The sequence below is a fragment of the Paralichthys olivaceus genome, chromosome 16 (genome assembly GCF_024713975.1).
Source record: "Paralichthys olivaceus isolate ysfri-2021 chromosome 16, ASM2471397v2, whole genome shotgun sequence".
Lineage (NCBI taxonomy): Eukaryota > Metazoa > Chordata > Actinopteri > Pleuronectiformes > Paralichthyidae > Paralichthys > Paralichthys olivaceus.
In genome coordinates, this window is record NC_091108.1 from 2,689,623 (window position 1) to 2,706,140 (window position 16,518).

General features: G+C 45.4%; 1 protein-coding gene across 5 annotated transcripts in view; it reads right to left on the bottom strand.

The window, feature by feature from the left end:
* cadm3 (cell adhesion molecule 3) overlaps positions 1 to 16,518 on the bottom strand; it is a 77,429-nt gene that overhangs the window by 60,475 nt on the left and 436 nt on the right. For all 5 annotated transcript variants that reach the window (XM_069511814.1, XM_069511810.1, XM_069511809.1 and 2 more), the window contains exon 2: positions 15,024 to 15,181. In XM_069511814.1, coding sequence (XP_069367915.1) covers positions 15,024 to 15,114 — 91 coding nt within the window. In that variant the 5' untranslated portion in view covers positions 15,115 to 15,181. The remainder of the gene's footprint in view (positions 1 to 15,023; positions 15,182 to 16,518) is intronic.

Genomic DNA, 16,518 nt, shown 5'->3' on the forward strand with positions numbered 1-16,518 from the left:
AAGGAGCAAGCAAGCCTTCATTTAATGTGTGTTACAGACAGGAAGTTTCCATCAGGAACATTTTATCCAAACTACAAAACACAGACTCTCTCTGGAGATTTCTGAATCTGAAAAAAGTGCATGCTGGGAAGTGTGCTAATATGCTGATGGTGTTGCTTGTATAGACGGAGAGACATTAAGTCATCAAACAAACTTCATTAACTTACTGCAGCTTGAATCTCATTTCTTCTTCACTGAGCAAAGAAACTGTGTCAATGCAATTCATTACGATTATTTTAACGATGCAAAACTTTTTGAAAAATTTACCAAAACACTGAATTCTAATGTTCATCCCACAACAATGCATTTTATTGAGTGATGGTAAAACTGCTTTTCTAATCCACTGAGACTTGGATTTTCTCTCCTGTAACTTGACTTGGATAAAAGTATCTCCTAAATAAATCAAAGTGAATACATGCATTGGGAAACACAAGTAAACAGAGAGTTTACCTCATCACTCTACCTGCTCAGCATCAAACATAGTGGAGCACTTCACCCCCTAAGAGCCGGACGCTTCCCTCAGTAGGAGACCAAACACGGAGAGTAAATGTTGAAAACTTAAATCTAGCTGAACTATGAAGCTCTACCAAAACTAAAACAAACAACTCTTTGGTATAAGAATCCGGTTTACAACTTTATTCACTATTTTCACATCTACAAGCTAATTGTTCCCAGTTGAGAAGGGAGGCGACCATGACGGGGGGGGGGGGGGGACAGGAAACACGTGGGTCAGACATTAAGCAAACTGAAGAAGGAACATGTTAAAATAGATTTCAGTAAATAACAACAATACAAAAAAGGATGTGCAGGCTGGAGTAAGTGCACAGGCTGCTCTGGTATCACTGCACTGAGACCGTTGCAGTGATGCTGTTACACTATCGACTGCCTGTGGTTGTGTGTGTGTGTGTGTGTGTGTGTGTGTGTGTGTGTGTGTGTGTGTGTGACTTAAATGTTGTGTATTGTTGCTTTATAGAAAGAAATGTTGTAGACGTATTTATCATCACTGGTAAAGAAGATATGAGACTTGTTTAGTTTTTTATGCCCCAATGCAAACTCCCTTTGTGTTGTTAGCAATCTGGTAGATTTGCAGTAAATTCAGACTTGATAGGACAGTGTGTAAAAAAAAAAAAAACAGCACAGAGGCCCTCAGAGGCTGACAACTGTCCCACTAATAGTGTCATTTGTTTATGGTAATTACTTTATTGTCAAATTGTGGCGAGGTTTTACAAATCTCACAATGCCACAAATAGAACGCTATAAAACTGCCAAAAGCGACTTCTTTGCCATTCAGCACGGCTAATAAAAATTCTACAATCACAAACGGGCAGTGAAATAAAAATGACAACATGAAATTATTTGTAAAGGAACACGACGTCCAATTTTGTTTACTTAAGCGAAAATGATGAATAAAACATTACACAGCCTATTGTAGTGCTAATCCTGGTGTTGTGTTGAACAGAGAGGTGAAAAAAAAAAAAAGGACCTCTCACACTCGTTTCCACACACTTGCAGCATTTTAAAGCCCTTAGATTTGTAATTATTTTAACAATTTTGTGATTTTAAAGACCTGTGCACACTCTCTCTCGCTCTGTATCTCTTATTTGCTCGCCGTCTCCTCTGACTCGGCTTCTCGCCCTCTCTTTGTGAGTCTCTTTCCCTCCCTACCTCTATCTAATCTTGCTTTCTGAAACCACGGAGGCAAAAAAAAAAAAGAAGAAGAAGGACAGACTCTATTCTGCTCAAATCCAAAGCCGGGTGAGCAGACTCAAATCCAGCCCAATCGCATTTATAGCCGGGTTCCGCTCCAAATGGTAATTTGTCGACGGTCAATTGGCTCGGACACAGGGGCTCCTCTGATTGACACCCCGACTGCAACACAGCCGGTAGAAGAAGTTTAAGAGGAGGAGACGCTGACATCATGTTTGTAACATCTCTACAGTCACTTGTTTTACTTGTGTCTAATTGTATGATCACGGGATTCTCAGTTATTCCTCCAGATTGATGAGTGATTCCTCCAGATTGACTTCCCATGCACAGCTTTGGACACTATCGTTCCAGAGAGAATCACTCCTGAGGACTTTGGTGACCGCCTGTCTTTTCTTCTAGCGCCACCATGAGGTTCACACGTGTGGTTTCTGTCATTTGCGACACTGATTTTGAGAAGTCAGTCTGTGGCTATGGCGAGTCTCATTCGTTAGAGATCATGGTATTATTATTAATTAAAAACTTCCTGTTTGGCCCTGAAGACTTTTCATCCAGATCAATTAAAATTTTATCTGCTTAGTTTTGGTTTCACGTTTTAATTTAATGAGCTAACTAAAGACGTCTGTAACACGTAAGTACGTCGTGTGTCACAAAGTTTTTGAATTAAGAGACATAAAGATAAAATTTATCCGTTTGAATGGGGAGAAAGAACTACGATATGAAAACCAGCAAAATGAACGTCCTCGTCATTCAAACATTCTAACGACTGAAGGCTAGAAGACTCCGAGCAATCCCAGAGCTGCTTCTTTTTCTTCTGCGAACGAATCTCTGAACAATCTAAAAAAAAAAAACCTACAACCAAACTGAAACCACCTTCTTCTGGTGCACTGGTCCAGACCGTGGTCCAGGTTCCTTTCACACACGAGGAAGGTGTGACCTTGGATATCGACCGAAACGCAGTGACTCCATGTGTCAACGTTTGAAAGATCTTCTCCTTTGAGTCAAGGTTGTTGGAGTGGAGCGATCAATAATTGTTGGTGACATCAATTTTGATCAAACGCTGTAGGTATGACAATCTCACGATATCCCAAACAAAGCACGGTAAATCAACAAACACACACACACACACACACACACAGGTGAAATTACTGTCATTCAAGTGAGCAAAGAAAGACCGTTTCCCAGAAGACTGACATCCTCTGGTGGCCTTTATAAGTCAAATCTTGCATAAAATCTGCATCATTGCTCCGTCTCTCTGTGGATAAATCTCTGCACTAACACTGTCATGGTTGGGGATTCCCCCTCGGGCCACCAGTGCTCAAAAATGTACGCGGCGCTTCGGGAGAAATCATCCGACAAATGGCAGGTGTTGCATCACTGTTCTATTTCTTGTTTTTCATGGATTTCTTTTTTTTTTTTTTTCCCCTCAGACAGTGAAGTTGTTTGTGACTTTTGTTTGAAACTGCTGTATAAATGCTTACTTTATCGCCCTGTCTATCATTTCTGGCACTCTGAATCATTACTGTTTATCTGGTTTCTCAGTGGTTCTATTTGAGTGTGTTGTTTAAAGCAGAGTAGAATAATGATGAATAAATGTACATCTTGACTCTCTTCAGTGCTCCAGAGCCGCCGCAGCTTTTATAATTGCGTGTGACTGTTCACATGTTTCAGCGTGTGTTTCTACACAGTATAAACCCAAGTGAGAATATTTAATAAGGAATAGTTAATTGCCTATTTCTTCTGTCGTTGGCGTTCCTGTGTGTTACCAAGTGAACGGACAAGGTTTAATTGCTGTTAGTGTCCTGCAGAGAAAAATAGTTCCTCCATGTGGAATTTCCTGATTGAAATTGAAAATGTCAGACTTGATTCAGGTGAAGCTTTCAGGTTTCATTTTGAACAGAGCAACGGTCGATTGGAGGAAGTGAAGTGACTCAGCTCTGAGAGGAAATGTGATCGCAGTGGTTTAGTGTGGACGAACTCAATTGGATAAATAACAATAAAACAATAGATGTCCTCCTCCCTTCTGCTGTCACTCCTTCACCACGGCAGCACATCCACTGCAACCACTGGCCATTGTGCCGACATAAACTGTGACAGACGTCTATTGTTGAGGGAAAACGTGCCAGTCAATTTATGACATGCTGGCCAGGGCTAATCTGAAACTGCCTGTAAAAAAAATGATTGGATATCTGGAAATGGAATTACTGCGCATTTTAACACGCCGGTCATTTAGCTGATGCTGTAATCCGAAGCCAAACACAATGACCGAGCAGATACTAGGGGAGTTACATGTTTTTAGCCAAGGACACTTTAACAGAGCACACAGTTGCTGCAGGGCTCAAATGTGGGACATGTTGTCTCACCCACAGCTTCAGACAGGAAATGTTAAACTAGGGGGCGGCTTACTTTAAACTTGACTCCTTAAACACTTCACTTGACTCGAGATGTGCATGTTTGCAAACATCAAGTCTGACGCAGCAAACAGTGAAAAACAAGAGAGGATTTATTTCCAGCATCCATCTGATAATAGGCCTCTTAATTAATCTTTTGGTCCGTGAAGCGTCAAAAGATGATTTCCCACTGCACACGGTGACATCGTTGCATTGCTTGTTTTGTTCGACCACACAAAATAAACTGAGAGATATTCAGTTTGCATAAACATCAGATAAATAAAACCAGCAAATCCTCACACACGAGAAGCCGAAAGTTAAAAACATTAACCCTTTTTGTTTGACGGAGATTAATAAAAGCCAGAATGAGGCCGGCTTATCTCTTTATTAAACATATACACTGAAAGACTAAATACTGTATACGCTCAAAATGCTTATATCTTAAATTTGCTTTGATGACTTGTTATTTGACTTAAGTCAAATTGGACTTGAAATACCAACTAAATTAAAATTGTAAGTAATCATTGGAAAATGTCTTCTATGTCTCCTGTTATTTATATTAACTGAAAACATTTTGCAACCAGATATCTGATGAAATTATTATTTCGACCAAATGAAACCAATGTTTTTCAGTTTGATATGATTTTTTCCGGATTGATTGATAAACGTCAAACTCTGGCTTTAATTCTACATCTGCTGTCTGTCCGTGTCCACCACTTATTACTTGAGACCTTAAAATAAAATCCCCTCTCCCAGTCTGCACCGGGGGGGGGGCAGGTCATTCCAGGTTGCCATGGTTTTTTTTTCACATTTGCTCCATCGAGGTGTGACACACACCGGTCCAGAGAAATGTCAACATGCAGCCATGTTGCCACAGGCTACGGACCCCGTGACGTCAATGACCCGTCCTTTTCTCTCCAACCTTCAAACAGAACCTCTGTAACATTGTACCGGGAGGTTGATGAAACCGGGCCAACTCTGACTCTTTCAGCCCCTGAGGGGGGGAGGAACCAGAAAATGTCAGCGAACCCTTCAAACGACAACAGAGAGATGCTCTCCCGGCCGCGGAGCGCTGCCACAAAGTCAAGCGTGACACCTCCCCTCCCTCCTGCCTGGGAAGATACCAACCTGAAAATAACTCCGTGAAGCCGAACACTGAGCCGCAAGAAATTAATTACAATAACATTTAAAAATTAATCGTACAATAAGAGAACTCACACACACACACACAAAAAAAAAAACCCAGGAACGCTGAGGATAAACTCCTTCTTTGCTTAACACATCAAAACAGTTTGCCTTGAGGAAGTTCGACTACGTTATCAAATTCTCCCTTCAAGGGACTCATCAAACACACAGTAGCCTGTGTAAGAGGCTGATAGTCGTCACGCCTCGGGCTGCCCATATGAATGAACAGCAGATAAGGGGCGTGTAGCTCGTTAACTCAATTATATCATTCACTCGTGCCGTCTGTTGATACATTACGCAAATGGAATCGAATTTGCTGGCAGACACGAAGTCATCTTCACGCCGGCAACTGTAAATAAAAAGTGAGGGGGGGGGGTATTCCATTCAGAAACTGGACCACGTGGGCCAGTTGAGCTTCACATCAGGAGCTCCGTCAATAGATCTGTCATCGAAGAAAGGCCAGTCGTTGAAAAGGGGCATTAAAAACAAGCAGGAGGATCAGAATAGCACTCGACATGCTGCGACACTCTCAGCATGGAGAACAGGAGGTCTGGCATGCACTCCTCTATCCAGCCCCGCTGTTTGCTTTTGATAGCAAAAGTCATAATGACATTCAAGTACTCACCAGGCTGAGAAATGAGGCGGCAGAAGGAGAGGAAAGGAAGATAGAGACAGAGGAGGAGGAGGAGGAGGGAGCGTGCACGTGCGAGCGAGCGAGCGTTCGCACGGCACTTGAGTGCGTGTGTAAGCTACTCTTCACGTTAGTATGGATGCCTGCGAGGTTGGGTGAGACACAAGTTAATTGTTGGGTGCCAAGTGGTTTAGTTACCTCTGCAGTGGAGACACAAGAGTTCCACGGTTCATAAAGTGTGTGATTAATTCGAGCTGTGTCATTTGCAAGACTAAACTAAACTGTGTGTGGAGGATATAAGTACGAATGCAGCGGCCGACCGGCTAAACACACACTCAGACTCATGCATACGCACAAACAGCTAAGCAGAGACACACACACACACACACACACACACACACACACACACACCGTTCTTCCTCTCGCAGTCAACAGCTTGGCTCACAGGGGTATTTCTCTTTCAGTAAAGACTAGAAGGCCTCCGCAGCTCTAGTTGAATACATGTTTGTGTGTCTGTGTGTGAATGTGTGAGCCCGTGGGCTCTCGGCCATGTCTTCATGCATAAATGTACATACAGTATGTGTGTTTTTCTGAAATTGTTACTGAATTTTTCAGTGTTGGCCTCTGTTTACACGTGTGTGTGTGTGTGTGTGTGTGTGTGTGTGTGTGTGTGTGTGTGTGTGTCTCCAAGGATATATGCAAATGTGTGTGTGTGTGTCTGTGTGTGTGCCAACACACAGTCAGGAGCTTGTGTGTTCATTGAACATGTTTAAGTCTCCGTGAGACGGAAGCCGGCTGAAAGACAGACAGATAGACTGAGTGTTTGTGTGTGTGCAAGCGTCCCGAGGATTCGTAATAGTCTGTCTAGCAGAGTGTGTGAAAAACGAAGTGAAGGAGAGTGAATCAAAATGAGGTGTGTGTGTGTGTGTGTGTGTGTGTAGTAGATTCTCATGCAGGGATAAGCAGCTTAGGAAAGAAGCATATTCTTTTCTGGGTAAATCTCATTAATTTTAATTAGCTGTATATTTAGTCTGTACACCTGGATTGGGTGTAATTCCGTTTGTATATATAGCGACTTGTGAGCAGCGCAGGTGAAATGACTCAGGTAGTGATTATATTGCCGCAGCCGACGCACATTTGCATAATGTCCTGTTTTTGATTGTGTCACGCTCCTAAGGATGATATCACAGGCAAATATGCGTCCCCTTCATTTCCCCATCACATGCTCTTTTAAACGTTCACCTTTTTCTCATCTTCCTCCCTCACACCCTGAGCTGTTTCTTCTCTCTCCGCTCTGTGCACCTCATCATTAGTGTGCGCTCGCTTCTTTCTTTCCAAAGCCCTCCTCCTCCTCCTCCTCCCGCTGCCCTCACGCTCCCTTACTGTATGGATTTCTCTTGTTCACGTACAGGCCTCTGTCTTTCTGCCTCTGTCTCCCTCGCCCTCCCTCCTTTCCCGGGTAATCAGCTTATCCAATGTGTGTCCAAGCCTCTATGTCTGCGTTCCTCCTCTCTTTGTCTCGGATTCATTCAGCAGGGAGATTAGAGATGCCTATTTGGTGCCTTTGTCTTCAACCGGCGCAGTCGTGATGAGTTACACCGCGCGGCGATGGCCCCGTTGTCAAATGCTACATCCACTCATCATGTGTTCATCATACCCTGATCAGTGTCAAGGGCCCGGTGCAGAAAGAAAGCCTTGACCAACCCGTCCGCTGGAGTTTGAAGCTTCATTCTGCATCACAGTGACTGATTGATCTGTTGACCTTATTTAATGTTTAAAGGAAGGAAATATATTCCCTGCACCAACTCTCAGAGGGAGACATGTACAGCATGTGTCACTCACAAACAACTCAGGGAAAACCGGATAAAGCAAACACGATTATGTCCCCGCTCGTTCAATCAACAGTGTTCTGGAATCTTTAACCTTTCGACTTCAATTCCTCCACTTAAGGGAGAAAAGGTGGGAGTGAAAGGGGAGTGACATCTGCCTCAGGTCACAATCACAGAATTTACCATGAGCAGTTTTCCATTTCCATTGCATTAGATGAGTATCTATCTACGCTGTGACACCGCCAGAGGATCATAAACACACAAAACACAAATGTGGTGCAAAGGCAGAGCACAAGAACAATAATAGACTATTTACCACTCAGCAGTCTCACCTCATTTACACCTTGTATCAAGAGGCATGAAAAACATTCGGTCATAAAGTAAGTATATTACGACAGACCACCTGTAGAGCTGATCAAACCTGAGCCGAGTGCGAATGCAGTCAACGCAGTGTGAATCCCCCGACCTGCAAACAGTGCAGAAAAGTATAAACTGCAGGCAAAGTTTCCCATCCACTCACCGTCTCCAGTATCACACTCATCCGCTCTCACTCCTTCTCCCACAGCATTAACAATAGCTGCAAACTTCAGCGAAAAAACCACACGTCATCATTTTTGTTGCCTTCCAGGAAAGACTCATAAAAGACGACCTTTTCCACTTCAATGAAAAGTAAATCCAGGCTCTGTAGTATCAAGTCTAATGATCCTACACCCGTCATGGTTGTTCTTGTTGATAATGCAGCCTCCTGACCCCCCCCCCCCCCCCCCCCCCAACGCTTCGCATAGCACGCATGAGGAATTTGATCCAATTACAGTGCCGCCATAAATGACGATGAAAACACATACACTAAATGCCAGGTACTGTATAATGCAAAGGCCATTTCAATAATACAGACTGCATTTTAATAGCAGATGTATATGGGAGCACTCAAGCAGTATTGTACAATGTGATTGGAGTGCATGAGAAGAAGAAGTGCAGCCGTGCAGTGGAACCACACACGAACTCCGCTGAGAAGTGGCTTTGTTTCACAGCAAAAACTTTAATAATGATGACGTCCAACCACTTTCACTGCTGAGACGATAGCTCCACACAAAACCAACTTGAAGATGAAACAATAGAAGGTACTTCATGTATAGGAAACAAAATTTGAATAAAACTTTGTTGCAAAAAAGTTGCAACTAGCAGTCAGTTTAATTGCACTGACTGTAATCAGTGAGTCAATGCTAAAGGCATCAAAAACTTTGCTGCGTTTGCCGAGACAGGACGCAGCCTCAAGGACTCTGTCAGGCTGACGACTGATTCACTTTGACACTGTATCAGCCGGTGAAGCGGAAGCGCCAGACTCTGCTCCAGTCAGCAGTCAATTTAGCGCGAGCTGAAAAGTTTATCGCAAATTATTTGTAACATCCATTTATGCTTTTGATCTAAGTGAAATGACCAAGTGTGTCAGTTCTGCTGACAAAGAGGCTGCATGTTCAAACTAATCTTCAGAAGTACTTCAAGTAAGACTAAAATAATAGCTATATATGGATGTATATACAGTATAATGGATGGAACTCAGTAGAGCACATACAACCACCAAGGCCCTGCAGTCACCTTTAATTCATCAAGCTGCACCAGACTGCACACGCTCATAGATATCAGTCCTCGAAACTAATTGTTTTAATCAAGATCCGTTAATTATTCCGTGGGAAATCAGCAGAAATGTCATTTCACAATGTTGAAGTAAGTGATGAAAAAATTCCTGAATCCCCAACAGGGTTCTTCCCTGACCCATATCGTCCCACCCAAACTTTGTGGTAATCCCTCCATTGGATTTTGCATAATCTTGACAAACAAACTGACAAGGGTGAGAACAATATATGTAATGTTGCATTTAATTACAAATACTAACACACACAGAGAGAGCTGCTTCACAAAGCATTTCCAGCATTGGCTCTGTACGAGACAGTACGACGTCAGAGGCTCAGTAAGACTGGATGGACGGTGATATCCTCAGCAGAAACCAGACTTTAGGGAGAATTCCCAAGACGGCACACAGGTGAATTAAAATGGCTTAATGGTTGTGGTATCAGCGATAAGATGCCCCCTCAGACACACACACACACACACACACACTCCACCACTAGCCGAAGTGATGGCATCATCAAAAAGAGGCGATAAACAAGAGCAACCTCTGCTCTTTCAGTGGTGGAGCTCCGGCGCTCGGGGGAGAACCCTCAGCACTCACAAATGCTGCACTTTACAGCCACGCACCGGCGTCTTCTGACACACCGTAATAGCTGGAGTTTCGCACGGCTCAGTGATGGCTTTAACAAACTCATACACCTTTCCAGGAAGCCCTCGCTCTGACCAGCCATGCGCCGGTGACAGGATGGGTGATTTCTACCCCCACAGCAATCAATTAAAACACCCACCAGAGAATTCCAGCAGATAACGGAAGAGAAAAGGAGGTGGTAGAGTTGTGGCTGGTGAGAGGGAGGGACCCGATCAAAGGAAAAGTGCAGAGCATAATAAGAAGGGCTCTCGTTGAACACGAGGTGAATTAATTTATTCCAAGGCTGGCGTTGTTGTTGTTAGGTTGTTTAATCGGCGGCGTCTTTGTGACGTGATGGTTCATAGCTGACAGCTCTGTAAAGGAGGGACCCCAAATGTTCTCGGCCCCCGAGTTGCTGCAGAGTGATGTGTCTTTAAAGAGCACCTGAAAGGAAGTCGCTTTGGAAAACCTCAAGAGCCCTTCTTTTCTCTTTCAGTCTCTAAATGGCATTTGCTGTTATTATGATGCGAGCAAGCGAGATTGATCTGCTCTGATGTAATCTCAGGTTGACTGAGTGGGCCTGGGTGGATGAGATCTGCCTCAGATTGATGAGGTCTAATGTCTGGGTGCTCCCGGTGCCTTTAAGATCCAAAGATTCCGACTCGCCACTGCACTTTGATTCTGATTTATTTAGGCACAAATTACTTAAACACTTGTGCCGCGTCGGGCTGTGAATTTCTCCTCTTGTCGCCTACGCATGTGTAATGGTTCAGTCTACGTCTGAAGAGATGCAGCATATGAAGATAACATGAAGACACAGCAATGTGCATAATGTGTGATGCAAATCATCCCCAGGGGTCCAGTGCTCATGGTTAGAGCTTTGTTGGGAGTTTAATCAATCAGCCACAGCGTCTTAATTAATCGCCATGATGAACAGGAGAAATAATTGGTTTTCTGCCAGATGTGAATCTGTTGCAAACTAATGCCAACCAATCAGGATTCAATTTATAATCGCAAATGATCTGAACGACAAAACACTCATAGGATCGGAGAAGAATAAACCCACAAGACAAAGGGAGTAATGTAGCTTTAGATTTCAGATTCTGATAAGAGACAGTTGACTTCATTTCTGACGCCTAATTGAATCCACATTGCATCAGAATCATCACCAGTCTCGTTGATTGAAATCTTGGGTAAATGTTCGTACCCGTCATTGTCTCTTTTTAAAAAAAACAAACATATTGCTAATTAATTGGCATGATCAGTATGAGTAGAATTAATTGGACTCCCCCTACAGATGTTTCTGAATGAATCTGCAGAAAACTAATGAGGGGTGTCTGGTTTTCCACTGATGCAGCAGATGTCATTACCTGCAGCCCACACTGACAATACTGATCGTCCCCATTCCAATCAGAACAGGAACCCAGTGGCTGAAACAAATGGAAAAGCACTGGAGCCAGCAAATAGTGAGGGTTGAGATTGGAAACCACTGGTTTAGCCCTCTGCCGGCAGAGCCAAATGGAAAAATAGCTTAGGCCTCTTATTAATGTCACAGTGGCTAGGCGGTAATTCCCCCAGGCTCTGTGTACCTCGGGTTGTTAATGAGTCACTGCTTATCAGTCAGCCTTGTTAACAGGCAGAGGCCTCCCATCCAAACCGCCTACTGCTATTGTACGCTAGCCGTTCTGTGTATTAGCCAAATGTTCCCCCATCTTGGCACACAGGAAGTTACACAGTAAACAACAGCAGCACACACAGGAAGTGGGCATCGGGCCAGCGAGAAATATCTGGTCGAGAAGGGGACAGGAGCCCATTTTGTGGCAGGATGAAGTGATCCACACACACGCGGCGCCCTCCCACCTGTAAATCTTACACACACTACAACGGGTCCACACTGCTCCCATCCTTTAATCCTTATTTCATTATTGGCCTCAGCTGGAGGCTGCGGGCTTCCTTCGGTTGTTCTGACCAGCAGAACTCGTTGAGGTAAATAAACTATTACGCGTGTTTCTTGTCACGAAAGCAAACATTCTCCCGGGGGCTGGGATCAGGCTGCCATGGAGCTGAGGGCCAGGTGGCTGATGGGAGGCCACTGCACACTGCTCCACTTGTACAAAGTGCTCCGGCAGACGGACCCTCCACTCTCCACAGCGGCCCCCCGAGGTAACTGGGTCAGCTGTACAGAACCAGGGCACAGCCGGCCAATTGCATGCCTAATCTGTGCCCTTCTGAGAGGCACTTTCCATCCGCAGTGCATGGCTGCACATCCAGCTGTGGAAATGGATATGTCAAATGGCGTGCAATTAGTGTCTCCCCGATTCGTTCACTAGCTCTAAGGAAGCCGGGTCACAGATAAATCCTTGAAAAATACAGAGTTAGCGCTGTCCTTTCCCTGACTGGGACACACGTCGATGAAGACGAGGCAGTGGAGGACCTCAGGAATGTAAACAGCGGTGACATGCAGCCTGTTGGTTGCTGCATCATAATCAACCCAATATCTCATGCGGGCAGCTTTTCGTCTCGCTTCCCTCTGTGATGATGAAACAAGACAAACAGTCTGCGTGTTTTTAAATCACCGTGGACTCGATGATGGGCAGTCCCGCTCTTTGATGGCTCATCTGCCCTCGCATTGATTTGCTGAGCTAATCGTTTTTCCCTCTCTCTGATACATAACATTGAATAATTTATGCTAAGTAGACCCTTCTGTTGCATGGCCTCTTAGCATGGAGATCTCCATTATGACGCCATTATCCCGCTGCCCACCCCGCCCCACTCCATCGTCTGCTTAACAGCTCGGCTGCTGTGTCACAACAACCCCAATCAGACGGATCTGAACAGATGTGAGCGATGGACCATCGCGCTGCGGCTTAGGCACAATATTTCCCTCTCAAGCTGCAGCACAACTGTTTCTCAAAAGACTGAAAACTATATAAAAAACATTTATACATCCATAGTTTCCTGCCTGCTGAATTTCTGGCACTGCTCTTTGTGCAGTTTGTGAGGTCCCAAAACAGCTCGGTCCCTTGTTTGCCAGGGAAGTCTATAAATTGTCAGTATTTCTTAAACCAATGGCAACAAGACAAGTTGCCGTACTTTTCTTGAAGGACTTGCGCATTTAAGGTCTGATTTACGTCTTCCTGTGCAGCAAAAACAGGCCGAGAATTCTGGTTCAAACTTGCTTTACTTTGTTGCAGAATCGCCATTAGTTTTATTTCAGCGTAGTTAATATTTGAAGCTTTGACATAAAATTTAATGACAAAGACGTTGAGACAAATCTAATGGTTAACAACATGCACAGTCAAAGTCAGGCCTCCGTCCCTGATTCCCCTCCTTTCAACTTCACTCTCTGACGTGTTTTCTCATCTCTTGAACACTGTCAGACGTCCCAGGCTTAATTACTCTCCTTGACTGACATGATAATGTTAAACAGCGCTTAGGTGAAACCAAAGCAAGAATTGGTCATGCATGGTCAGGCCTCCTGCTAGGCACACCTTAATCAAATGTGACGTGTGTCTGAATGCCAGCCAAAATCGTTTGCGGACCCAAATAACAAACCACCGCCTGCGTTTCAATGACAAGCTACACGGCTGGGGTCAGCACTCTGACGAGAGATTGATATTTCATCATCAGCACCTCAATCTGGAGATTGTTTGTGCATTTCTCATCCTCAACAGCTTTCAGGGCCTCGACAGGCTCCCATTTGCATTTGTTAAGCAGTGACCTCATCCCAGATTCTTGGCACAGCTGGACTGTTTTACACTTTTTACTGCACTGACCACTGTGAGCTCACACTGACAAGTCCTCCACTCCCCCACACCGTGTACACCAACACGCAGCAACACAAGGATGCATAATTCATCTGGAAGTAGAAAACAGCTGATGTGGATAAACATCAAGTGGTAGTACAGTAGATGTGTGTGTGTTTGTGTGTGTGTGTGTGTCCATCTGATTTCATGCCTCTGTGTATGTGTGCCCATGCACCGTGCGTTCACGGATTTATTCCGATTCGTGAAAACGTGGGTGTGCACAAGGGAGCGAGGAATCTCTGAGAATACATTACAAATGCAAATCAGGGAATGTCTATTAGAAGACTTCCTACCTGCTGTATCATCGTGTGGTTCTTTGCCAAACACTCAATTAAATCACAACTGTAATGGGAAAGTGCCAACAGGATGTTACCTGTGTCAATCCATTTTCTACAGATTAAGGGACAATTGCGAGGCCCCATTTCGCCACCAGCACAATTTGCCCTCTAAAGGTTGCATTACTGTCCGTCATTCACTTGTTATGTAATGGGGAAATGCACATTGGACAGTGCCGCCTTGTGTACTTGGTGCTCACAGCGGAGATGATATCATTACATACTGCTTCCCTCATCAAATCCTCTTTTCTGTCCACTCATCACAGGCTCACCCGTGACATGCGTCAGGTGCCTGCTAAGACAGTGCACGCTCCTTTGTGGCTATTTGAGAAAGCACAAGACGATTACCGCTTATCTCCATGCTGCATGGAAGCTGAACCCAGATATAGACAGAGATGCTGAGCAGGTGATCATGAAAGGAAAAAGGGTCAGTGTGTGAGAGCGTGTGTGAGCTTCTGTACATCTTAGTTGGATGTTTTCAAGGGACGGAACAGAAAGAGAAGAGGTCAAGTGAGGTAGAGCAGCAAGGACCTGCAGTGGGAGTGTGTGAGTGTGGCCCTGTGCCCACGTGCAAGTCACACACATTCCTCAAAAACAACGGCAGAAATTCCACTGGGGTCCGGGCAAGGTGGGAGTGTCCCATGTGCTTATTAACGGTTCCTTGATTCCCTTGTCATAAAACAGGAAACAACGAAAAGGCCTCAAGTCAACAGATAAGGGGCACCGCCGGAGAGAGAAAGAGAGGGTCGGGGAGGTCAGGGGCCCGGGGACCGACAGTGAGATAGAGAGAGAATAGGAGGCAGATGGATGGAGAGAGAGAGAGAGAGAGAGAGAGAGAGGTGCTTACCGTAGACAATGTTGCTGTGAACCGCAGCTGCGAATAGTACTGTCAATAAGCTGACACTCCATACTGCGGAGGGGGCTGATGGGAAGGCCATGGTCGGGCGCACAGATCCGCCTGTCTCACTGAATCCTCAGGAGGGCAGAGGGGCTCTGGAGTGTCACCTGCAGGGAGAGGAGAGGAGAGGAGGCATGAAGGAAAGGGAGCAGGACATGCAGACTGGCCACTAATTGCATCCCCTGCCATTGGTTGGCTGCTGCTGAATAAACGCTTGGCCCACCCGTTGCTCACGCGTTGCTCCATGGGTAGGCCTGTTTATCGATCTGCTTGTGTCACACCATACAGACGAATTGAAGGGGGGGGGGAGGCGGTGATGGAGGCAAACAGCAGAGAAGATGGTGGTAATGAGGAGGAGGAGGAGGAGGTGCATGTGACTCTAAATGTGTTATTCTACGCTTGCACATAGGAAGATGTGGTTGTGAAGAATCAGAGGAGGAGAAAGGAAAGAAGACAAAAGGAGCAGAGATGCACGCGTCCACTGAGGATACACTGTGCGTTTTGCACAAGAGACGGACATAATAGTCTCTCACTCTCTCTCTCTCTCTCTCTCTCTCTCTCTCACACACACACACACACCTTCTCTCCCCCTCTCTCTCACGCACATTCCTTAAAATAGCCGTATCCTGCGCCGAGGTGAGCACCTCGCTCCATCTGCGCAACGCTGCCTTATTGTCGCCCCGGAGAGGGAGCGGTGGATGGAAGTGTTGCCTGCGGGACGGGCGCGCGTTTAGGGCGGGGACAGAGAGGAGTGCGGGGCGGGTGGGAGCACGGGATGGGAGAGGGAGGCGGGGAGGTGGGGACTGGGAGGGGATGTGGGGTGGGGGCTGTGTTTATTGTTGCTCCAGCCCTTTTCCTGTTGGAGCGATGGCGAGAAAAAAAAATGAAAACAAAACTATAGAACAAGTGCACGCATCCGTGAGAAATAGAAAGAATCACCGGGTGGGGGTTTGACACAAGTTCCTTCACGTCCACGCTCTAACGTGCACGGGAATAATCACCGTAATGACAATAATAAGAATAAGAATATTAACAGCTCGTGGTTGCATCGCTGCGTCGGAGCGCGGCGGCACCGGATCCGTGCTTGTCAGCTCGGAGCGTCTTTCCCTCGCATCTTCTCCGGCACTTGCAGAAATATGTGATAGTGACGGGATGAGATTTAGAGACTCTTGTAGAGGCTGGAGGGGAGAAGAGGAGGAGGCTGCTCCTGCTCCTGCTGCACATCGCAGCACAGCCAACGGAGCTGGAAGAGGAGAGGGGGCATAACGCGCAGTCCCACAACAAAACGCATATCCAGTGTAAATTATAAAACACACACAGGGATTACGCAGCTCTTTCTCTCTCTATGGGCTCTGGCTGGAAAAACGGATTACGCACACAAAACACACACACACACACACACAAAGATACCCAGAGTGCGCGCACAGACACATTCCTGGAGACT